This window comes from Equus asinus, chromosome 24 (assembly GCF_041296235.1).
Source record: "Equus asinus isolate D_3611 breed Donkey chromosome 24, EquAss-T2T_v2, whole genome shotgun sequence".
In the NCBI taxonomy this organism is placed as follows: Eukaryota; Metazoa; Chordata; class Mammalia; order Perissodactyla; family Equidae; genus Equus; species Equus asinus.
Window position 1 is genome coordinate 16,523,444 of NC_091813.1, and position 25,420 is coordinate 16,548,863.

Sequence of the window (25,420 nt, forward strand, 5' to 3'; positions counted from 1 at the left end):
TGAGCGGTGCCATGTCCGCGCCCGGGATCCGAACTGGTGAAACCCTGGGCCGCCGCAGCGGAGTGTGCAAACTTAACCACTCGGTCATGGGCCTGGCCCTCTAACAGCTCTATTTAAATGTGATTTTAAAGACTCCTTCTACTCTCTCTTGGCTTGATATTGAAACTACTAAGGGTATAGTCAATTCCTTTGAAGTAAGAATATTATCCAAACCTTACCACCACTTATAAGTGTATTTTAAATAATTATGTTTCCATCAGATTCTTATGTAAAAATTAGACATGGCAGGGACACAGGCTGTTCCAACATTAAGTGTTTTACACTGTAACGGAGAAGTCAAACACTAAAGGCCAAGGCCATTCATTATGAGATGTGCAAAATAAGCAGACCCCAAATAATGTGAGCTTCAGCTGTTATGATAGAAGGTGTGTGGGGTTCCCGTGAGGGGGCAAGGTGTGTTCATAGGGACTTGTGCACGGTGGGGGTGCTGGTTAGAAGCCCAGCTGCTGGGTGCAGAGTAAAAGGCTGTTTTGGTCACTTTCTGGGCAGGAGACTTGTCCAAAAGCAAAGGCCATAGATGAAATGGTTCAATCCAAAATAGACAAACTCAGGGCCAGCTGAGGCCCAAAGTGAGATAAGCTGGTAAGGGGTGAAGATGGGTACAGTGGGGGCAGCCAAAGGCGCCATCAATAGCCAGAGAAAGGTAAGCAGAAGATGAGCAAGGAGGGAGGGACAAGTGCAGATGAAAGGCTATTTTTAATGCTGCTAGAAAGGGTCACATGTGTACATATACACACTACATCATAAATATCAAGTGGTTGCCTATTTTAAGTTTAAAAATCTAAAAAGAAAAGATTCCACAATCTTTAGATCTTCAAGTGGCATGACCAGCAAGTTCTTAATTCTGTATTAAACAAACCCATTCTTATTTATCACAACAATAACGTTATTATCTTCCTTTTTGGAATATTATAGATACAGAACATAAATGCTTATTATTCATTCATTCAACAAATAGGTATTGACAGCCTACTATGTGCCAGGCACCGTTCCACGTGCTGGGACACATCAGTGAACAAAACAGATAAAAGTTTCTGGCCCCAAGGAGCTCACCATCTAGTGGAGAAAGATAGAAAGTAAATAAAATAAACAAAGGGGAATATATGGTATAGCAGGTGGTGGTAAGTGCTCTGGAAATAAAATGAAGCAGGAAAGGGGTTGGGAAGGCTGGGTGTGCAATTTTCTATAGGGTGGTCGCTGAAAATATAATATTTGAGCAAGACCTGAAGGAAGTGAGAGGATCCAGCCATGCAGCAAATGCTGATGAGAAACTCAAAGGAAGAAGGATATTTTTCATGTTCTAGAAACAGCTAGCTGGGAAGGTAGCACGGCTAGAATGGAGATCTATACCATCAATCAAGTGTGAGGGCGACTCAAGATATTTTCAAACACACAAAGTCTCAAAAAATTCCTCCCAGGCACCCTTTCTGAGGATGTGTTTACCTGAAATGATTGGGTTAACCAAGAAATAGGAAGAAACGGGATACTGAAAAAGAGTTAGAGAAATCCCCAGGAATATGGTAAAGGGGTCTCTCAGGGAGATAGGGACCCCAGGTGTAAAAGGCAACCAGTTAAGACTGGATCAGTCTGGAGAGCCAGGTATATGGAATGCTTGTATCACCAAGCCTGCTGCCATTGTACCAAATTTTTTAACTTGATAAAACTGCTAAAGGATGTGCTCCACAAAACAAGAGCTTAAGCCTGGAGAGAGAAAGCCTGAGATCTAGGGATCAGGGAATCCAATGCGGGAGAAGGGCCAAGGAGATTCTGAGGAGGATAGCAAAGGGAAGGCCCAGGTGACAGTCATCCAGAAAGCCTTGAGAGGAACAGTCCCAAGAGAAGAGAAGGGGTCTCTGAAAATTGGACATGGCGGGTTACCTGATGTGGAAAATTATACTGGAAATTTCAATGGAAAATTTGAGGAGAATTGGCAATAAGTGCAAAGAAAACTAAGCAAATGGAAAAAAAAATCAAAGAAAACATTGACTTGAGGAAAAAGAAAGCAGACCTCGAGCAAATAGATCAGCTGTGAATAATATATAATGTAAACACTGAATTTTGATTTAATGATAGTTATCACCATATTGAGAGGGGATGGTATCATAAGAAACTGAAATTCTTATTTAAAATACTAGAAAGTAAATAATATATAAAACTGATGACTCAAAAGGTATATGTTATTCAAAAATATAAGAAGAGTAAATGCCAGAAAAAATAGCTAATTGAGTTAAAGGGACTACTTTTGGTAAGTGGAACTTCACAGCGGGGAGGTGTGAGAGAGAAAAATGATGTATTTGTCAGAATACTCTAATATGATTTGACTTTTAAAAAAATAAACCTTTTATTTTGAGACAATTGTATACTCCAATGCACTTGTAAGAAATAACAGAGAGTGGCACCAGTGAACACGGCAGAGTGAGAAACGCCAAAGTCAAGTCGTAAGTAGCTGTGATGTAATAAGAAATATAGATTTGGTGTCTGCCTCCAGCTCCCGACAGAGAGCTCCTAAATTTCCAATGCTTCGGAAGGTTTGCAGTCAAACTTGTTCTGTTCCGGGGAGAAACTGGGAGCTGGGTGATTTTTGCCTGCTCCCTGTGTGCTGAGCGCAGGGGGAGAGCCAGAGGCAGGCCTGCAAGTCCATTTAAGCTGCCTCTCTGTTTTCTGTGGTTCCGGGGGACTGGAGCCCCATTGGCTTTCAGAGCTGGGTGATTTGAGAGCCAGTCCCTTAGGTGGCAGCCATGAACTTTGGGAACTCCCTATTTATAGCTGGCTGATCAGAAGTACGAGTGACAGCCTGGGACTTGCAACTGGGATCTGAAGTGGGGGCAGTCTTGTGGAACTGAGCTCTTTAACGGTGGGGTCTGCACAAATCCCAGGTAGGTAGTGTCATAATAGAATTGTAAGACACCCAGTTGATGTGGGAAAAACCCCTACATATTTGATATCAGAAGGGTTGTGAACAGAGAAATAGTTTTCCTTTTAGTAGCCAAACCCTCAGGAGCTTTGGCACCTGTCAACCCTTCTTGAAACAATTATCTGATGGACATTCCATACAACTAAAAGGTAAATTCAAACTGAAAACTTGGGACTGGAGAAGCTGTGGTAGAAGGTTGGGAGTGGGTCTGTTCAACTCCATTTAAATATGGAAATCTGTCCAAGAAGCTGAGTGTTGTGGTTGTAGAACCAATTTTAAGTTTATAAACCTTGACAATGGTAAAATTCTCACCTAATTACCAAAACCTAGGGTGTGGGAGAAGGAAGCCAGCGGAACTATGAATATTCTGAAGATGTTATCTTTCAGGGCTGTACATCAAAAATGCTGCCTAATATTGACACATATGGTGCAAATGATAATGACTCTGCATTGATATTTTAGATAATCTTTCTTCTTAGCCTTTACGGATCTTTTAAGAATGAATATCTCATGAAGGAAGGAAATATTTATTTGAAATTCAGCAATTTCTTGAGTGTCATTTTAGTTTCTTTTTCTTCTGTTAAAGTTAAGTAAAATTAAATGTAATCCATTTATTAGAATGGCATCACAGGAAATTACAAGTCTGCAAAGGTGCTTCCATCTAGCCTATCTTTTACAGTGGATTGAGAGATATCTGGAATGACTGATATCATTCAGTTATTTCTGAGTAGCAAAATTTTAGCATCACTAGTTTATTTTCATTTTTTGGTAATTTTCTCCATCCTTTAACATTTTAAGTAATGAGCATGTACCATTTTAAAAAGATAAGGGTAATCACTATTTTAAAAAAGCCTATTGTTTAGTCACCCAACACAAATATGCTAATTTTGGTGAAGTTTAAGATCTCTGAAATCTCCTATGTTATCTCTTCTGCTCCTTGAAATACATAAATACACATCACATAAATATACATTTACATAAGTACACTTTTAAAAGTTTTTCTCACAGATGTTATTTTTAGGTTTTTGTAAACCTCAGATTAAAAAATAGCTCCTTAGTTATTTGGTGTAAATGTGAAATTTCAAATGTACACAACTAAGTAAAAGTCTTAAGCAGAGCCACAACAGAAGCAAAAATATTTTACCACCAAATCTTTATTATTATTAATAACATTAAAATAACATCTAGATCAAAACTGAAACTGGTAGAAACTTAATTCCTAAACCCTGGAGGACTTCCTGGGGCTTTCTTCTTGTTTTAGTAGATGTTGCCATGAGGTTATAGGCTCAAATCTAGTCTTAGACTCTTGAGAGGCAGGATTGAGGATGGAATGGGAAGAAACTAATACTTATTTGGCACCTGTTTTGTTCTAGGTACTGTACAAGAGATATTTTAAAAAATTCTCCATTTATTTTAAGCCATTTTATAAGCTTCCAACTGATTATACACTATGCACTTGCTACTTGATGTGAATTATTGGAGTCTCTGAAGTATCTGTCTACTTATGTCTTCTTCAGTGATTCAAGTGGGTAATGAAGAGCATTAGCCCAAGGCTGCAAAGATGAGTGCCCGCTTGACCAGGCGTCAGCAGAAGGAAATGTGCGTGTCTGTATATGTTGATGTGATGCATTTCTCTTCTCAAATCTTCAAGCAAAGACATATTTTTTTTCCAGTTTAGTTTGTTCCACTTTTCCCTCACTAAACAAAAATGGTGACTCTGTGAAATCTTAGACTTAAACCCTGCCTCATATAACATAAAAACGATAGAGCTTGGAGCCACATGATACCTAATTACTTTCTTGGTTCTAACATCATCTCTAATAGTTTTCAATTTAGGATCAGCCCCATGTAAGGAAAAGGTGAGTGTGCATTTAGAAAAAGAGCCCATCTAGGTGTTTCCCTGGTTTGTTGGTGGCCTTAATAAAATTTGTGATTGTTTTCTCTGAAGAAATGAACATTTTGGGACATATGAAGTAATTGTGACGTGGATTTGACATACGATGATGGTCATAGTTCAGTTCTGAATGGCTTATGAATTACTTATTCCAAGATTATTGCAAAGGTGGTGTTTTCCAAGCTTTGACTTGCAAAGTGAAATAATCAATATATTTTTCTCTCTACTAACAACTTCCTATGTATCTGAGGAAATAATAAAGATTACAATTAAAGAAAATGTGAATTTGGGACTATGGAAAGCATACAAAGCATTCCATGGAGTCAGCCTCTAACATGGTTGTCGATGGTCCTTCCTTCCTGTTCTTCATTGCCCAGTAGGGCCTCCTCTCACACTGCTTAGGCCCGCCTTCCACAGCATGCTATGGAAGTGATGATGCGTGATTCTGAGACTAGATCATAAAAGATATTACTTCTTCACCTTGCTCTCTTGAATCAACTGTTCTGGAGTGACTCATCTGCCATGTTGTGAGGACACTCAAGTAGCCATGTGGCGAGGCTCCTATGAGGAAGAACTGAGGCCTTCTTATAGTCGATTTGCCAGCTATGTTAGTAAATCACTTGGAAGTAACTCCATCAGCCCTGTCAAGTCTCGAGAGGATTATAGCCTTAGCTGACATCTTGACCGCAACCTCACGAGAGACTCTGAGCCTGAACCACCCGGTCAAGTCATTCCTGGATTTCTGAGCAGCAGAAACTGGGAGGGGTAATAAATGTTTATTATTGCTTTCAGCCACTAAGTTGTAGAGTCATTTCATATGCAGCAATAGATAACCAATACCCAACGAAGCCCTTCCAGACCTGCACTGCAGGATTTCAGGTCTACCAGTCTCTGACTCTGGCTTTAATCAGAATGCCGCAAAGAATCTGCCTTTTGGTTTAAGATAGTTATTTTAAGACATATCTTTCTTATTATACAGGAATGCATCATAATTTACATAAAATATGCTGGAAGGTTTTATCAGTATTCAGATCTGCAATGGGAACATTAGATGCCAACCTATTTACAGGGAAGCTTTTTGAACAGGGTGTGTGTTTGTATTTATAGTAAGAGGAAGGGGAAAGGTGAGTAGAAAGAAGGGCAGAGAGACAGACATAGACTGCACACTCAGGAACGCGGTCTCTAACACTGGTTTTGCCTCTCTGAATGGCATTTACCTTATCTAGGCTGCAACTTGCAACCTCCATGCCAGGTGCTCCCAACCGCATCAACTCTCTACCCCCCTTTTCTAACAAATATTCTGTAGTACCCCCTCAATGATCCTGAACTTAGCTTAATCAAGAATATAACCAAGCTAATACAGACTTTCGAAAAGTCAATGCATTGTTCAAACTGTAACATAAAGGAGAAAGAAAAGGAAAATAATTTATAATAACATGTATTTCAAAAGGCATTGCAACAATCTAAAACATAATAAAGCAGTTATATGCTGTACTTCTATGTAAATATCCATAAATATCACTGTGCATTCCATAGCTACAAAGGCAGACTGATTCAGATGTTGTGCTGGCAACAGAAATACCATGATCGCCACTGTCATCAGTAAGTCATTTTCTGAAATGGTGGTCAGCACTTCAGTAAAGTGCAAACAAAACACGATACGATCTCCCCTGAAGTTATACATCAGTTGCGTTCCTAGAAAACTTGAGTTAAATTAAAATCTTCAAAAATATATTTTGTGAATAATTCTTATACGAAAAAAGAAGTGTCAGGAAAAAATGAGAAAGACTAAGTGTCTTATCTCATGCAGCTTCCAGGTCATCTGATTCATGTGCCTTTTCTTGTCTGTGCAATCTGCTATCCGTAGTCTACCTACAGTAACACAAGTTATTCTTATCCACAGAGGGGCATAGGATTTTCATCAGGTCGAATACAATTGATCATTTCCCAGTGGATATTGACTGGTTTTGCATATATTTGTAAATTTATTTCCTCATTTCTAATTGCTGATTGTACGTTGTTTGGATTCTCCTTTGAACTAGTCTTAACATCTTCCTTGTTTCCTCATTAGTTAATTGTTAAATACAATCTTTGATACATGTTCATTTTATAATTTTATGAAAGTCATAATTTTACCATTTAATAAAGTTTAACAAGAGTTAAGGTCTAGGCTTAGAAGTTTATAATTTTGTTTTTTCACATACATGAATGTCTGGCAAGATGTACAAAAATCCTGTTGGAAGCAGACGGATTCTTTGTTGTGTAGTACTGTCCTTCATGTTACAGTATTTCTTTTCCCACTACATATTAGCAGTACCCTCCCATTATGGTAGCAACCAAAAAGTGCCCCTCCCCCCAGATTTGCCAGGCGTATCCTACAGGGCCACAGGCCCACTGAGAATTCTGCTGACAAGATTGAACTTTATCTGAGCTTTACCGGACATTAGCTATACTTAACAACCCCCACTCACCTCAATCCATTGCCTTTTGAAATATCGCCACCCTTTCTTGTTCTGGGAAAGGGCTAACTGCAAAGAATCACTGTTCCTCATGACACCTAGATTCTGAGCCTCGCTGTGCACTCTGTCCTGAGTCCCAGAGGACTCACAGATGACTCCCTTGCTTACCTGCCCACTTCTTTTCTTTGAGCCATTCCTCATTAATGAACGTTCTCCTGATTGTAATAGCCTGAACAAAATTGAGTCCTTAATTGTCTGGTACATTTTGTTTCACACACTGCTCTAACTTTACCGAATTATATGTACGTATGCATTCTTCATTCATTCTCCAAATCAATCATTCTTCAAACATTTAGTGAACAACTAACATATATCAGCATAAAATAGCAATTTAAATAAATTGCTAATGATGCATTTATGGTTATTTTAAAGGTGTGTTGGCTTAAAATCAAGGACAAGAGCCTCAAACCCGGAGAAGAGAAGAGGAATTTTCAGTTAATTCAATGATCATTTTTATAGAGGATTAGTGAATTCATTGTTCAATAGTTTGCTGGAATCCTGCTTTTTTCTAAAATTAAGCTTTCTGTACATTCAAGAAAGCATGGAAGAAGAGTAAAAAAGCATTGGACTTGGAATACTTGAGTATTTGATTCAATTCTGCTTTTACTTCACTCAATCACTCATTCATTGAACAAATATTTATTGCATATTGATTCGTGCCAGGCATTTTACTAGGTCATAATAAGAGCTTTCATTTCTTGATTACTTGATACATACCAGGCACAGTTCTAAGCATTGTACTTATTAACTAAATCTTCACAAGAATCCCATGAGATAAGTATTATGATGACTATTTTATGGATGGAAAACTGAGGCACAGAGAAAGGTTAAGTAACTTGCCCAAGGCTGTGAGTGGCCGAGCTGGGGTCTGGATGCACACAGACTCCAGAACCCACCTTGCTGCACTGCTGGCGCTAGAGTGGAGAACTCCACAGACCTGGCCTTCGTCTTCATGGAACTTTCAGTCTTCATGCACTAACCATGTAATCACAAGTATGCCAAGTGCTGCGAAAGAGGACACCCAGGGTGCTTTGGGAGGCACAAAAGGGAGACTCAACTCTCATTAGCTGGTGGGTATGTGTTTGTGAAAGGAGGCTAGTGAGACCTGCCCTGCTGGCTTGAGGGATGTGGTGAGAAGCAAAGGTAAACATGATATAAGAAAGCAAAATTTAGCGAGTGCAATTCTTTGAACCACAAGCTGTGATCATTGGTATGCAAAGGGGTGTGCATTGGAGATAGCAGTCTGGCTTCAGGAGAGTCTCTTCAGAGAACGACCTTAAGCAATTTTGTTTGTGAACTGCTAAGATCAAAGCAAGTGTTATTTTTGAAATAATGCAAACATGTCAGTGCAAATTTGGAAAATTGTTTACTTCACAAAAAGTTTTCATAAGAATATCATAAAAACATTGAAGGTATGTTTAATGAGGATTTTCTTAATTGCAATAAATATTCAGCAGTTTAAACGAAAAATAAAGTAGATTTAAAAATCAAACATGCATTCTAAAGGATGAGCAGAGACTTGGTTTTTATTTGGAGTTGTTTTTCTACCAGTAAATGAAAGAAATGAAACATGGACAGGAATTTTGGAGGAATGCTGAATTTTCTTTTGGGAAAGTAGGAAGTTACAAAATTATAAGTGAATCAGATCTGGAGTGTCTCCACTGGCTTGGAAGTGCCAGTACCAGGAACATACGCTGCCTGAGGGAAGACCTGGGGCCTTCCCTTTCGGAGCCTCTTGCATAGAGTGCTCTGCACACACCCACGAAGGACTTGCGTTTGGTCTGTGGATGAGAAACTGACAATCAGGGGTCAGTTAGTGGTGGTCAGTCAGTGGTGTGATCAATCCATCTCTTCTTAAAATTTTTCTAATTGTTTGGAAATTGGCAAATTAAGATTATTGCAAAAGACTTAAGCATAAACTTTTATTTATTTAAACCTCACTTCATTCCATAAAGAATTCAAGGTGAACTAAAGACCTCGCAGTGCCAGTAACAACATGCGCAGTGTCAGGATTTTCTGCTGTCTCAGAGTGTTCTTAGCTTTCTGGACGGGAAGACGTGGAGAGCCTTTTTAAAGCAGGAACTCTGAATTCCCCAGGTCTCAAAGTTTTGAGTGACTTCATGGTGCACTCACTAATACTGATGATTTAGCTACAAAATACCAAGTAATTTTATTCCTATCTGACATTTTATACCATGCAAAGTGTTTCCACATACTTTATCCAAAATGATCCTCAGGTAACATCAGTGTCATGGCAGAGTGAGCTTTCCTGGTAATCTCTCCCCTCCAACATACAAGGAAAAGGACATTCATACTCCAACAGAGGACATCCAAACACAACACAAAAAATGTCTGAGAGACCCACATAGTCATACAATGGTGGGCAGAGAGGCTGGAGCCCCCCTCGGAGGAGGTGGAATGGGGCAAGAGAAATCTTCACTCACTCCCCCAAAGACTGTGTTCCGGACCACAGGAGGCCTCTGAGAAGGAAGGAACGGGGGAGGGGACATTCATTCACGGGAACATCAAGGATCCCCAAGGGCCCTGGCAGGCTAGAGGGAAACCCTCTACTGGGGCAAGAGCTTTTGCAGGGGGTGACCTCATCAAACCAACACTCCAGGAGAGCAGATAGAGCAGAGTGAGAAAACCCCAAGAGCATGCGGGAGAAAGCTCCCCTCCCCATACCCACCTAGCACTAGCTCCAGCCCCTGGGATTTCAGCTGAAGGCAGAGGGGCCAGAACATGGCTCTTGACCCCCACCCAGTGGCAATAGGTGGTAACTGTGATCAAATAACACCAGGATGTGAAAAAACAGAGCCACTCCCTCCAGCAATATCAAACATTATATTAGATCTCCAAACCAGATAGAAAATGACAAGTACTAAAAAAATCAGTCCCGAGGACACAGAAATATGTAATCTAAATGACAGGGAATTCAAAATAGCTGTGATTAAGAAAATCAACAAGTTAAAAGAGAATGTAGAGAAACAATTCAACGAGTTCAAGAGCTACTTCGCAAAAGAGATTGAAACTATAAAGAAGAATCAATCAGAAATATTAGAGATGAATGACACAATGAAAGAAATAAAACAAAATATGGATTCCCTGAATGCTTGAGTGGACATCATAGAGGAACGGATCAGCATAATTGAAGATAGACATGTTGAAATGCTCCAGATAGAGGAGGAGACAGAACTAAGATGAAAAAGATATGAAGAAAGTCTCCGAGAAATATCTGACTCAATTAGGAAATGCAACATAAGAATTGTAGGTATTCAAGAAGGAGAAGAGAGGGAGAATGGAGCAGAAATCTTGTTCAAAGAAATAATAGCTGAGAACTTCCAAAACCTAGGGAAGGAGGTGGAAATCCATGTGGAAGAGACTATCAGATCTCCTAAATATGTCAATGTAAAAAGACCTACTGCAAGGCATATAGTATTGAAACTGGCAAAAGTGAATGACAAAGAAAGAATACTAAGGGCAGCAAGGCAGAAGAAAATAACCCCCAAAGGAACCCCTATCAGGCTTTCAGCAGATTTCTCTGCAGAAACCTTTCAAGCTAGGAGAGAATGGAATGACATATTCAAATATTTGAAGGACAAAAACTTTCAGCCAAGAACACTCTATCCAGTGAAAATATACTTCAGATATGCTGGAGAAATAAAAACTTTCCCTGACAAACATAAACTAAGGGAGTTGATAGCCACAAAATGATCCTCAAAGGTTTTAATAAACATTATAAAGGGTAATTACATTGTATGCAAATTTGTAATTTATTTGCCATAGCAAATCAAAACTTTTCCCATTATTTGATTCAATGTCAGTTGCTTCAATACTCAGTAAGCATAAACCTTCCTGTGGCCTTTTGTCCTGGTTCTCTGTCCTCTGCTTCCTGTGCTGTCTGGGTCTGGCCCCTCTCCAGGCTACCTCTCCTTCACAGGCAGTGCCCCTCGTCTGCTGTGCCGGGCAGCCTTTCATGCAAGATCATGCATTTTTGTGCTTCCTCCACGTTTCCTTTTAATGAGTCCCAATATATTCTGTCACTGCTGGCATATTTTGTTCTTGCTTTCTTTTCCCTAGCCTCATTCTTTGTTTCATTTATGTGTATTAACACCTCTTTGAGAAAAGCAAGGTGGATGTTCCCCATCTACGGATAAAGAATCTGAGACTGAAAAAACGTAAAAGTCCTACTCAAAATCAATTTATGACAGGTTCAGCACTAAAGCTAAATTTTCTTAACATATCCATTTTATTTCCACAAAAAAAGCCAAAAGTTGTTGACGTTTTCCTCTTTGCCAGGGCTTCATTCATTCGTGTGTGCTTGTATTTATTCAGCAGAAATCACAGAATATCTAGTGTCGGCGTCAGGGACTTGTGAGGCCCCAGGGCAGTAGCAATTAACAAACAAATCCAGTCCCTCCTCCGGTGTCTCCAGTAGCTGAGAATATGGCAATGGCTCAATCTGTGGGGCCCCTTCTGTGTACGTTGTCATACCTAAAGGTCACGTCCAAGCTGTGAGGTGCTAACACCCCCGACATGCAGATAAAGAAACTGAGGCATAGAAAGATTAATACACTCTTAGTATAAGATCAGTGATGACTACTTAAGCTGTGTATTTAATGCTAAAATATAGCCATGGTCTCAAAGAACAACAGTACTTAATAAGGTGCTAGACGTAATACGTGTTGTAAGGAGTTGGATGGACAAGGGATGGGTAGTGGGGACACCCAATGAAGTGGCGCTGTTGAACCTTTGTGAATTATGTGCTACTTACAGCACAGAACAATGACTCTGCCCATCAGGGGCACATGGGTTTACTAATGTGATATAAAAATAAAGATCAGCTTTTTACTTTTCAATAATGAATCTCTAACCCACTTAAATCCTATTTTCCAGGTGGTGTGATGATCTATAAGTGCAAGGAGAGGCAGGTCTACTGACAATGACGCCCCTCTCCATTTTGCTTAGGGAGAGTCTGGAAGCTGAGATTTCAGCAATCTCTAAGCAAAGAGTCCAGAGAAAGCTTTTTACAACAAAAATAGACTGTAGAAATTTTGAATGAAGGAAAGTTACATCAAGTACATTTTAACAATTGTTGAGTCTGACAATTTAGCAGAAGCCTTGTTTATATTCCTCATAAAATTTCACAATAGAAGAGTAATTGCACATATTAACAATAAACTTTTTCTCAGAAGAGCAGATCACCCTGTTAAACCCTAGGCCTTGGGGGGGCTAGTGCTGAAATTAGTGAGCTGAATGGAAAAACTGAAAGACTGAAGAGCAGAAGTGCTTGTGATAAGAAAAAGCAGGTTAAATCCAGTCTGAGCGACAGGAGTCTGATTCCACGCTGTATGGGGGGACCAGCTACTCGGGTTCCCGCCTGAAGAGGGGGTCTCGCCAGCCATGCCTCGCATGTTCCAAGCAAGATACACTTGTGGAATGGTGAATTTTAAAAAAGATGTGCCACAAAATGAGCAAGCTTACAAGAGAAATTGGGATCAAGAACACTAAAAAGAGGACAAAACATGTCAGACATGTGTACAAGGTTAACTCATCTTGATTTCATTTTATATGTCAAACCTGGGGAAATATTTCCTAGAAGAATTTAAACAAGAGAAGCAGGGTTATTAGGAAGAGCAAATCTATGCAAAGGCATAGGAGAGGAGGAGAGCAAGATACCCACAAGACAGGGAGAAAGATCAGTGCGACTCGAACGCCGCTGCTGGGAGTGAGTGAAAGAAAGGAATCTGTGTGACTCAGTTTCCAGCACAGGTGCTCCCACTGGTGGTGGCTGCTCTCACTGAGACGGAGAATACAGGGGAAGAAGATGCCAGATTTCTCCTTTATAATCTGGAAAATGGAGAGAATAGCTATTCCGTGTGTTTTAAGGCACAGCTTAGAAGTAAGTTAATTAAATAAGAAGGCATGGAAGTGTTTTGGAAATGTCCAAGCCCACATGTCAGTCACAGTCACAGCCATTACAGAGGCACAGTGCTTCTCTAAGCTGCTTGAGGCCCCCCGAGCTGCATCAGAGTCCCCTGGGAATTTGTTGGAAGTGCACATTTGCCCCACCCCAGACCTACTGAATTAGAACCTCTGAGGTAAGGGCCCAGCAATCTGTGTTTAACAAGCCTTCCAGGAATTCTGACTCATGGAAAACCTTGAGAACACAGGTAGAGAAAAGGTTCCACAATGTCTTATGAGAAACCCGGTGACTGAAGCACACTGAGGCAGCCAGTCGCAGTCTGCCCCCGTGGACGATGTAAAACATTGCTTTTCTCTCCTCAGTCCTCCTAGTTCTTACTTCGTCCATAGGTGCCTCTTTTTTATCTTTTGCTGGTAAAGACTTTGGGTCAAGAAGAGCTACATGAACATTTACATTTAATAGCAAAATCTGTGAAGTCCACAAAAGGGGAACTCTTCTTTAGATTTAATTTAATTAAAGGCAAGGAAATTCCACCTTAGGTAGTAGCTTTGAACTCTGAAGAGTATCAAATCCATAATGTGATCACATTGAAGTTCCTTTAGGAACATTATTCTGTTTGATATTTAAAATGCCTTTTATATCAATGAACATCATTTTGGGAAAAAATGACATTTTTTGCTGTATATCTGTAGAACTTGTTAAAAAGCAAACGCATGTTAAAAAGCATGTTTGAGTTTCCAGGATGTTGTCAGTTCAAGCTGGTTAACATCTTTTTTTGCTACTTCTTAATGGAAAAAGCCCCCATAGGAAGAGAACTGGTGTGATAGCTTTTGGTGGTTTCAGCCCAGTCAGAGTTGCGGAAGGCGTGTGTATTTCAGTCACTTGCAGCAGTCCCTTCTCACCTCAACATCTGGAAGGGGCTCCATAAATACGCATTTGGAAGATATTCCTAAAGTACATCACATTCTATCAGCTAGTGGGATTCATGATGCGCAAAGAAGGCAAGAATGCAAGAGACTGGTTCTAAATTTCTGTTTTTAAAAGATAGTTTAGAAGCATGAACTTTTTTTTGGATACTTTAATAGTTCCAGCTGGAGCTATTTCAAATTCAAATTTCTAAGCATTACTCATCAGCAAGTGATCGACCAGAAGCACTTAAACTGCCTGTGGTGTGTTAGCTGCCTGGTTAATTTCATGCCCTTGGTATTGACAATTGTACCTAAAATATGAATTTCATCAGCTTTTATTTTACAGCGGAGTTTGAAGAATTTGCAAGATCATTAAGAGTAATGAACTGGCACAACCTGAAAGATCTACAAGTAGAACATTCAACTGTGTCCTGGGGGGCTTTGGGGAGAAGAAGAAGGGAAAAAAAAGATTGGCAACAGATGTTAGCTCAGGTGCCAACCTTTCAAAAAAAAGAGTAATGAGCGGTATATGACTGTGTATGAAGAAATCATAGCTTAATCATATATTAACATTAAGTCATAAAGAACCAACTCCACGGGACGTGGTAGGTGGCGGTGGAGGGAGGATTTACGGCAGCCTGCAAAGGCTGAAGGCATAGGGAATGTGAAAGTTAAGAAGAAAATCTGAATAATTCAGGCAAAAATTCAGTTTATTATTTACTATTGAACGAAGAAAGTATATTCCAACTCTCCTCACCTGCAGTGAAGAATGCCTGAACCATTACTATCTTTCTGAGCAAATCATCCTTTCCTACTTTTAATTTAACATTTAAACTATGGTTTGAAGATAAAGTGTTACACTGATGAGGTTCACATTTTGCATCCGTGACTCTGCATCAACTCTGCACTTTATGATTCCCACTGCCACCAAAGGAAAGTCTGCGAGCATCCCCATATTTAAAATCCAGGGACATCATCATTATCATTAACATCTATCCACCTTCTGTCACCCATTTCTCCATCCATTCGTCTATAGAGTGTTCCTGGGGTAGAGGAATACAAGATAATTGCAAGAGTTAGTGTAAAAAGACAGAGTGAGACTGCTTCGATTTGAAGGCAGCTAAACGGGGTAACTACATCAAGAAGCTGTCAGCACTAAATGGGAACTACCCGGGGGATGATGCTGTCGAATGCTTTATTGAAACTGGTAGATTGGGTGTATGAGGAGATATTTCTCTGGGAGAATAAGCAATTCTGTAGCAACTTTAAAATTAATACATAAGGAGAGAGCCTCCTGTTTTTAATTAAATGCAAATAAGGGGACAGTTTTGAAGTACAGTGATCTGTGTGTCCCCACAATATTGGAAATGCAGAGTTTGGATCGCAAGAGCTCTTGCTTGATGCCAGCTGAGCAATGTTTCATGGTGTTACTACAACTGCTGTATTGGTACTCGATGATGGGACCCCTTAGGATTTGGGCTCTGAGCTGATCCTGGGCCTGATTTCCCTCAGTCATTCCTTGCCCTTCCCTCTGCCATGTTTCAGGGCGGTGGGGAGGGGGGTGTTCACTCCTGTAGATTGCATTTCAGGGGCCTCTGTACCATGTGGTTTCTGCCTGGGTTTGGCCAACACGGGCATTGGTGGGCAGGGGTAGGAAAAAGTAGGGGCTATTTCTCCTCCTCTCTGTGTGCGTCAAGTCACTGCTCTGGCAACAATTCTCTCTCCTCTGTGTCTCCAGCTCCCACTGGATGGGCGCTCCAGGCTTCCAGCTTCCCTCAGATGAGCCGGCCCCTGGATTCTGGTAAGACCACCTGCAACTTTGGTCTCTCTAGCCTAGGGGGATAGAAGCACTTGCTCTTCCTGGTCTCTGGGGAACCTCTCCCCGTTGTTTGCCTTCTTGGCTCCTCCTCTGCCTGAGCGACACATTCCCTGTATTACATTCTCTTTCTTGTAAATCATCGTTTAAACCATTATAAACTGTTGATATTTGACTGTTTAGACCTATAAAAATGGCAACCTAATGCCTGAAGTCTTTCTATTTTTTTGTGGTTAGAGTCTACAGGGCAGCTAAGGAAGGGACTCTTTGCACCAAAAAGAGACTTTGAAATGCTGGCCCTGGCAGAGGGGAAGCAGTGCGCGGGGAGCACGGGGCTGTACTAATTAAAAACATTACTAATTACGTGAATTTGTTGAAATCTGCTTTACTTGCACATGAAGAATTTGCTGGAATCTGGGGCCTACAGTACCCCTGGAATTCACATGTGATGGACAGTTTTCCCATCTAAAGTGTGCAGAGAAGTTATAGGAGGCCCTTAGGGAAATCAGTGTGCACTAGTGCCATATGAAGGAAAATCAGAGAATGGACTTACATGGTATGGGGGAGGAGAAAGAGAGCTCCCCTTAGGAAGGAGGAAAGAAAGAGAAACAGTGACATTAGGGTAAGATGAAGTTGTCAAGAGTTGCTGAAAACTGCCTGGTACACCATGTCATCCGAGTACGTATGAGAGTGTGTTCATGTGAAGGACTGTCAGCACGGAAGGAAGAGGAAGACGTAATTTCTAATGACAGTTGCTTCTACCTGCTTTTGCTGTTGCAGAGCTTATCTCAGAAACGTGTGGCCTCTGTTCAGTAAAATGTTGGAAAGAGATTAAACAGACCACTGCTCTGCATGATGATGGAATCACAGCTTGGAGAGGGGGTGGGGACAAATCTGGAGAAACGGTGGTCATGAGGAGAGTTTGAGGGAACGAGGGCAGGACAGCACAGAGCAGCAGGGTGGTATTGGCCAGTAAGAAGTTTCTAGTGGAGGGTGCGATTGACATTTTAAAAGAAGGAGGTGGAGTAGCTAACTTGGGGTTGCTTGCTGGGCGGTGGTGCGTTGTGACCTCCTCCTGTCCTCATCACCTCAACCTGCAACACAGTTGGATCTACTCTTCTCTGAATGGTGGTGAGAGAGAGCCACAGAAATCTAGACCATGACTCCAGACCAGAATGGGAGGGAGAGAGAGGAGAGAAAAAATTCAGGCAGGGAGATGGAGTGGCATCAGTTCAGTAGGGAGCAAAGTCAGAACGAGAATTTTCTTGGAAATTGACAAAACTTGGAGCAGGGCATTGAATTTCCTAAACTTAAACTTTGAAGGACAGTACTATCTCACTTGACATTGAGGTTAAATCTAGAATTACCAAATTTGAGAGTTGGATGGACTTTGATTTACTTTTCATCTTTCTCTGGGCGTTGTGCGATTGGGTCCAGGGGTGGCGTATAATTGCAAGTCTTTGATGAATGGCCATCCCTTTCTTCCTCATGGACCTCTCTGAACAATTTTTGTAAGCAGCATTCTCCTGTCTGGAAAATTTACTGTTTGGTCCTTGATTTAGAAGTTCAAGGAAGAAAAGGCAAAAATATTGACCACACTGGCTTAAAGTTCAGCTGAGTTTTTCTTACGTATCTTTCTGAGTCTTACTCTTATCCTTTCATCGTAAAATGGAGCAATTTAAACGACATCTTTGCCAGGCCTTTCTAGTGGACAGTTAGGATATGTCAATCTTTGGCTAGGAAGGTGGGCGGTTGCAGGATCCTTTCACTTCCTGCCTGCACATCAATCCGTGTCGGAGTTAATGGATCGCGTGCAGTGGGGCTGCTTGAAGATCTTCAGCACTCTCCTTTTGATGAAAGTATTTACCAATAAGGATTGTCGCCTTACGCGGGAGGCTGTCTGGAGCTACATGAGGAATGATGCAGTTTGAGACTGAAAACACTGATGGGCCCAATGAGGTTGACAGCACTGACAGAGAATTATGAGACCCCAATCATGCACCGGACACTGAGCTCAGTGCAGGAGTTTTTTAAAAAAGGGATAAGAACACATTCTCTCACCTCAGGAATTCAGTCTCAAAAGGATCCCAGACATGCATACTAATAATTTCGGTACTGAGTGGTAAATGTAATTGGTGTTACAGATGCTTTTTTGCTGTGGAGTCAGGGAATAGACGGTAAGTAAGAGTTTTTTCAGGGAGTAGTCGAGGAAGGCTTCACAGAGGAGGTGGCATGTTAGCTGGAACTGAAAGTATGAGTAGGAGGTTATCAGAGCAGAAGAATGGAAGGATATTACAGGCACGGCAGAAAATAATTTGTGCAAAGGCACAAAAGCATGAATATGGATGACGTATTTTGGCAATGGTGAGTGTGTGACCAGAACAGATTGTTGATTACTATTTCTGGACCAATTAATTGGCTCACTCCGAGCTTCTTAATAGGTAGAACAAAACGGGAAAAAATCAAATTATTCCCAACAATTCTGACTTTCATGGATGTATTATAACACAAATTCATTCATTTACTCCTTCAATTCATTCAACATATATTAATTGCCTATCTAGTATGTGCCAAGCACCTGGCTGGACTCTGATGATATGGCAACGAACAGAGACAGACCGAATCCTTAACCTCATGGAACATGAGCCGCTGGGTTCTCTGTTGAGTTTATTCGGCTCATCTCATTCATTCCTTCACAGGCTGAGGTGAGATTAAGACAAATTGGAAACGTGTGGTGATTTTAACATATTACATAGACGGGGGAGGTAATAGCTAATTCTATGTGTCAATTGGCCGTGGGGTACTGAGATATTTGTTTAAACAATATTCCGAGTGTGTCTATGAGTGTGTTTCTGGCTGCGGTTAACATTTGGATCCGTAGACTGAGTAAAGCAGACTGCTCTCTCTAATGTGGGTGGGCCTCCTCAATCAGCTGGAGGCTTGACTAGGACAAAAAGGCTGAGTAAGGGAGAATTCACTCTCTGCCTGACTATCTTTGAGCTGGGGCATTGGTCTTCCTGCCTTTGAACTTGGACTCAGACTCAGACTAGAACTTACACCGTTGGCTCTCCTGGGTCTCCAACTTGCTGACTGCAGATCTTAGCTTCCATAACAATGTGACCCAATTCCTTATATTAAATCTCTTTATATATATATAGCATATATATATAAAATATTTATTTTATATGTATCAAATGATATATATATATAATCTCCTATTGGTTCTGTTTCTCTGGAGAAACCAGACTGATACAAGAGAACAAAAGACAAAACAATGTCCGGTAGCAGAATGGCTCTGCCTGCAGTTTGCTTCCTCACCACCTAAAACCTTGCAATTAATTAAGAGATCTGGCTTCCCTCTTAAGTGGAATGTCTAGCAAGTGAAAAAGTCTGTAATTTGAGAGGGAGAACACTAAAGAGCTTCTCTTTTGACAGATGACATGATCATTCTAATGAGCAAAAAGAAAAATGTATTGCTGCCTATACACACCTAAACCAAATCAAACCAAACCAAACCAGACCACAGAGAATTTCTACCCTAATGATTTGATGCTGTTTGTGAACGAGTTGGATGCATGTTATGTGGAGGACAGAATGTTGAGTTTCTCCGATGTGTTTATGACTCTCATTTTTATAAAATAGGAGTGATCTTAACAGATGATGGGCTCTGCAAGAAACAGTGGCTTGGGATCAACTATCCTAAAAAAATATTAGTAATAGAAGACCTCAGAATTCTATTCAAGATACTAATTCATTTAGTGTTCAAGAGGCATATTTTGCAAGTACTTTATGTCAGGGGATTAGCAATTAAATTAAACTGCGTAAGCTGAGAGATTTCTGAGCGCTTCACTGAGATTTCAGTGGCTTGGTGGGCATTTGGTGACACTAACCTTAAAAATTTTCCACGCTAAAATTATCTCAGTAAAACCATGGTGCAGAACTTCAGCGTCCTAGCTGTCATTTTCCCTGTGCATGGGAAAGACTCAGAACAGTTTTATGAGGGAGGGAAGGCTTAGTTTTGTCTAGAGTGCCCCTTTTTTCTCATTTCTATGTACATAAGTGGAATGCCTTTTTTTTTAAATTTAATTTAATTTTATTTTAGTTTTTGAGGAAGATTAGCCCTGAGCTAACTACTGCCAATCTTCCTCTTTTTGCTGAGGAAGACTGGCCCTGAGCTAACATTTGTGCCCATCTTCCTCTACTTTATATGTGGGACACCTACTACAGCAGGGCTTTTGCCAAGCGGTGCCATGTCCGTACCCGGGATCCGAACTGGCGAACCCTGGGCCACTGAGAATTGGAACGTGTGAACTTAGCCGCTGCACCACCAGGCCAGCCCGTGGAATGCCTTTTTATCAGGATATTTCCTGGTTAGGGTCTTCATTTTTTATTAAGATACGTTATTGCTATTCCCAGTTGGATCTACCTTTAATTGGAAACATAGAATATCTGTGCTTTAGGCCCATACCTGCAAATATGATGTTTCTTGGTCAACACTAATCAAAAGCTCAGTTATGAGGCATAATTTTTATTTACAGAGCATTGACTGAAGGTTATGCAGCACACTCATTCCTCTAGATGCTGTAAAATCACTCCTTGAGTTAAGGTGGACTGTCAGAACCTCACCCCTCATAGAACTGCTGTGATGAACTGGGCTCTGGCGTTTCTTGCACCTCTCCATTGAGGGCCTTAAAGGAAACACCTGACACTGATTTTGCACAGTAGGGAGATGCAGACCATAATCTGGACTCTCCTCCTTATGAAGACCCATAGAAGAAATTTTTTCTCCTAAGCAATTACCGTGCCGTAAGCATGCAAACTCTAAACCACATGACTAGTTGTGTTTTCCTCATTGCACAGTCTGCTAAGAAGCTCAGAGCCAAGTCATGAGCCACCGAAAGCAAACTTAAAGAAATTTATGATGTTTATTTTATATACAATTTTCCCTACAGAGTCATCTGATTTTTAAAAAAATTTATTGAGATGAAACATAACATAAAATTAGTTATTTTAAAGTGAATGATTCAGTAATTATGAATTAGTAAATTCACAATGTTGTGCAACCACCCCCAATATCTAGTTCCAAAACATTTTCATTACTCTAAGAGTCATCTGACTTATCTGCGTTTTATCTTTTCTACCATTTTGCTTTCAATTCTTTAAAATAAAATCCTATTGTATTCATGTCAATTTGAATAAGATAGAATTTTAATAAACAAATAATAAACAATCTACTAACAAGCCCAAGTGCAGGAGAATGAGAAGTAGTGGTCAGGGAACATGAGAAGAACCCAGAAGTCATTTTGTTGAAGCCAAATGAAGAAGGAGTTTCAAGAGGGGAGGGGTCAGCAAGAGCATCACACCAGAAATATCAAGTGAAATGAAGATGAAAATGAGGCTGCTAAATTGATTACTTAGGAAATCATCTGTGATTTTTGTGAAAATCGTGTCCCTATAATGTGTGGTTAGAGGTGAAATCTTGCGGTGATTAGGAGATGAAACAGTAAAGACCCAGAAGCCTATACTATTTAAAAAAATTGACAGTGTAGTGAAATAGAGAGAGAAGAGGCTGTGGTTTGAAGGCAAATCAAGTTTGAAGGAATATTTTTTTTAAATGATGGGGCTACTTAAGCCAAACGTAATGTAATAGATGGAGGAAACTTGAATGATGATCCTGGCTTTGCGACCAGCTATAGTGTGACCTTGAACAAGGCACTTCACATCTCTAACCTTGCTCTTCTTATCTGTGAAACACAGTAGCTTAACTAGATTATGTCTAAGATGCCTTCCAGCTTTAGCGTTCTTATACTATAATCATGAATGGAAGGAATATATAATAAAATGAGAACAGTAAAGGAATTTGGAAAATACAATGATATTTTTATCATAGGTATACTCTCATTTTTATTAATCTACCTGAAATGCTGATCTTGAAACAAGGTTTTATAATTTATAATGACAGAAAGGAATCTAGTGAGGATTTAATATCAGTCATTTCACCAAAAGGTTTGTTTTGTTTTATCCAACCAACTTTTAAATGATTTGGAAAATAGTGGACAGTGTGGATTGTGGTTGATTGTAAATGGCCATAAATTCTTTGATACTCTCCTGTCAAGAGACAAGGTCTATGTTTCCTCCTCTTAAATCGAGATGGGCTCCATGGCTGCCTAGCCATTGGAATGTGAGAAAGTGACACTGTTTCTTGACTCTTAAGAGTTTGGCAGCTTCCACTTTCTGTCTCTTGCAATACTGACTCTTTGAACCCAGCTGCGAGGCTGTGAGGAAGCCCAGCGGTCCCACAGAGAGGCCTAGAGAGAGGAGAAAGCAGGCCCCCAGCCAGCAGCTCTGGTTGAGCACTGATGTGCTGGCCATGTGAGCGAACCATCTTGGATAAAGATCTTCAACACCAGTTGAGATACTCTAACTGACACAACATGGAGCAGAGAAGAGTTGTCTCCACTTATCTCTGCCCAGATTTGAGATGTACGGGTAAAATAAGGGATTGTTGTTTTAAGCCGCTAACTTTAAGGGTGGTTTGTAATGTAAGGGTGGTTGAAATAGATAACTATACAATGCAGTCAACGTTTATTCACTGATAATCATGTCAACCAAATATAATTTGTATAGGTGCTTCTGCTATCATGCTGTATGTGTATTTGTGAAAAACCTTGTATTCCATAAAACTGCACACTGATTGCGCACAGGTTTTATGAGGAAAATAGGATGGAGGTGGGTCACTCAAAACCTGTAGAATTTTGTAGAGTCCTAACTAAAACAGTAACAATCCTATTAAAAATATCAGATATAACAAATCTCCACTGGCATTTGCACCTAAAATCACAGTGAATCCTTATCAGCCTTGTATCCTGAGGTTCACATTCCCTTAAAATAGTTCACTTACAGTTTCACATGAGAGCTTTATAAAGTGGAAAGCATAGGGTTTTTTTTTTTCTTTTGTGAGGAAGATTGACCCTGAGTTAACATCTATTATCAATCTTCCTCTTTTTGCTTGAGGAAGATTGTTGCTGAGCAAACACCCATACCAATTCTTCCTCTATTTTGTATGTGGGATGCCAGCATAGCATGGCTTAATGAACGGTGTATAGGTCTGCACCCAGGGTCTGAACCTGCCAACCCAGGGAGGCTGAAGTGGAGCGCACGAACTTAACCACTACACCACCGAGCTGGCCCCGCCTAGTTCTTGAAGCCACTAAATCAACTACTTCTTGAACTAAAAAAACAGGATCTTATGCAGAATTTTCAAGGTTTTTCTTAAGGTTTTCATATGTTGCTAAAGATTTCTCTTTATCTGTGAGAAAGTTTGACCCTAATGCCTCAAAAATGAACATTCTTGGACATTCGAAAGTGAACCAAGAGGACTTCAGTGTTTCCTGACATCCTTATGTATCAACTACACATGAGCTAACTGGCACTAAAGAAACACACATAGCAGGACAAACAGTGTCAATGGTGGGCCTGTATATGGTGTACAGGATCACATATAATGATTGTGTGGGCCCAAACCCCTGTTGCCATAGCCTCTGGTCATGGACTTGGGCCTTGAGACTTACCTTGTCCTGATGGACTCTCAGTTTCAAAGCCCAGAAGAGACAGCTGTTCTGTGTGGGCAACAGCTGGTGCTGCTTTGGTTTCAGCCTCTTTCACGAGACCCATCAGAAAAGGGCCACCCGTGCTCTCCGTGGGACTGGGGACTAGAGCTGGGAGCAGGGCGCCGAGGGTGTCCTCCTCTTCAGAAGAGGGAGGCTCAGCGGACGGTCTTGCTGTTGGAAATTCTGGTGTTAGCAAACCTTCCCCTGGGTCAAGGATGCCTTTGTCACTGGTCTTTGAGGTAGCGTCATAGATGGATTCCTCAAAGGGGATGCTGTCAGCGAAAACAGACTTTGTGGGAAGAAACTCACCAGGTAGACCGTGTGCAGTGCTGTCCGCTGCCTCAAGCCTGGGTTGACCAAGAGGAAGTTCTGGACTCCAAGTGGCATCCTGAAGAAGGAATTTAGAAAGACAGATGTTGAGCAGGCACATTTCTTTGTCTATGAGAAGGGCTATGCTCTGTGTTTTTTTCTTTTGAATTAAATTTAGGCAAATCATTTTGTAGTTGATTTGAAACTACATAGAGGAAGGTTCTGGTACAGAAGCATGTCCTGAAAGGAAAATATGTTTTGATATAGTGTTAAAATATGATCCATTGGCTTCTTCATTAACTGAGTCTGCCTGTGTAGGCTTAACTAATAACTGAAATATTTTGAATTATGTTAATCCTGTTTGGATTTATGGATTCTTTCATTTAAAGAGAAGATAGAGCCTATTCAGCACTTCCATTTATGAACACCCCGGGAACAATTGTTGGCATAAATTAAATGAACATAGCTTGAAATATAAAAATTATTAATGAATTTATCATTTTTACTAGACATTAACTTGTACTTATGAAACCCCCATAAAAATATGTAGATAAGATCTTAAGACTTAAGAGCAAATTTATAAAATATGTTTACGTTTATATTTATTCCTGAAAGTCAAGTCAAAGTTAATATATTCTCCTTTAAGTATTCTTTTCAGTTCATGAACATGTGTTTCTTTTGTCAAAAATGGAGCAAATCCTGACTCTAATTGAAACAAAGATCTAACTAGATGGAAAGAAACTTTGAACTTTAGGATATTTGAAATTCAAGTTTTTTATATTTTATTAATACAGATACTGGAAGTGGGTAACACAGTACTGCCTATAAAAAACAGAAAAGAAATATAATTAGAATCACAAAGGGGACTTTGCTCTGTTTAGTCTGTAAGCCGATGTTTTTGATGGAAAGTTTTGAGGCTTTGTTCCTATTGGAAGAACAAAAGGACAACAACTCACTCACCTTTGTGATATCAGCAAGGAGCACTGGAAGCCCTGATTGGGCGTCAGGATCCGGGCCTGGCAATGGCCCAACAATTTCTGTGGGTGAGAAATCACAGAGTTTGAGTGTTTCTTTCTTTTTCTTTTGTGGTTTGGGCAATAAAACAGGGCTGTAAGATGTGGTCATAATCAGTTCTTAAGGAGTGCTGAAATAAATCACTAAGAATTCAGTGTCACACAAATTAATGGTTATTGATCTGAATAATATGTTGAAGGACAGATACGGGGGGGCATCTGGCATGTTTATGTGACAAGAACAGTTATTAAAGTGGATTTTTTAGGACGTTTAGTTTTATTTACAGATTTGGATCAAGCAGACAGGCTGACTGCCTAGGCCAATAGGGAGGAAAATATAACTAAGCTGACAAAGAAAAATGGCTAGAATAAACACTGGAACCGAGGACTACTCGTGGAGTCCTACTTCCACCCTGAAGCCTGATTCTCAGAACATTGCAGCAGGTTCAAC

At 40.4% G+C, this 25,420-nt stretch overlaps 1 protein-coding gene across 1 annotated transcript in view; it reads right to left on the minus strand.

Annotated features, from left to right (window-relative positions):
- IMPG1 (interphotoreceptor matrix proteoglycan 1) overlaps window positions 1-25,420 on the minus strand; it is a 124,962-nt gene that overhangs the window by 34,337 nt on the left and 65,205 nt on the right. The window contains 2 exon segments of the mRNA XM_070496097.1: window positions 23,957-24,035; window positions 24,917-24,993. Coding sequence (XP_070352198.1) covers window positions 23,957-24,035; window positions 24,917-24,993 — 156 coding nt within the window.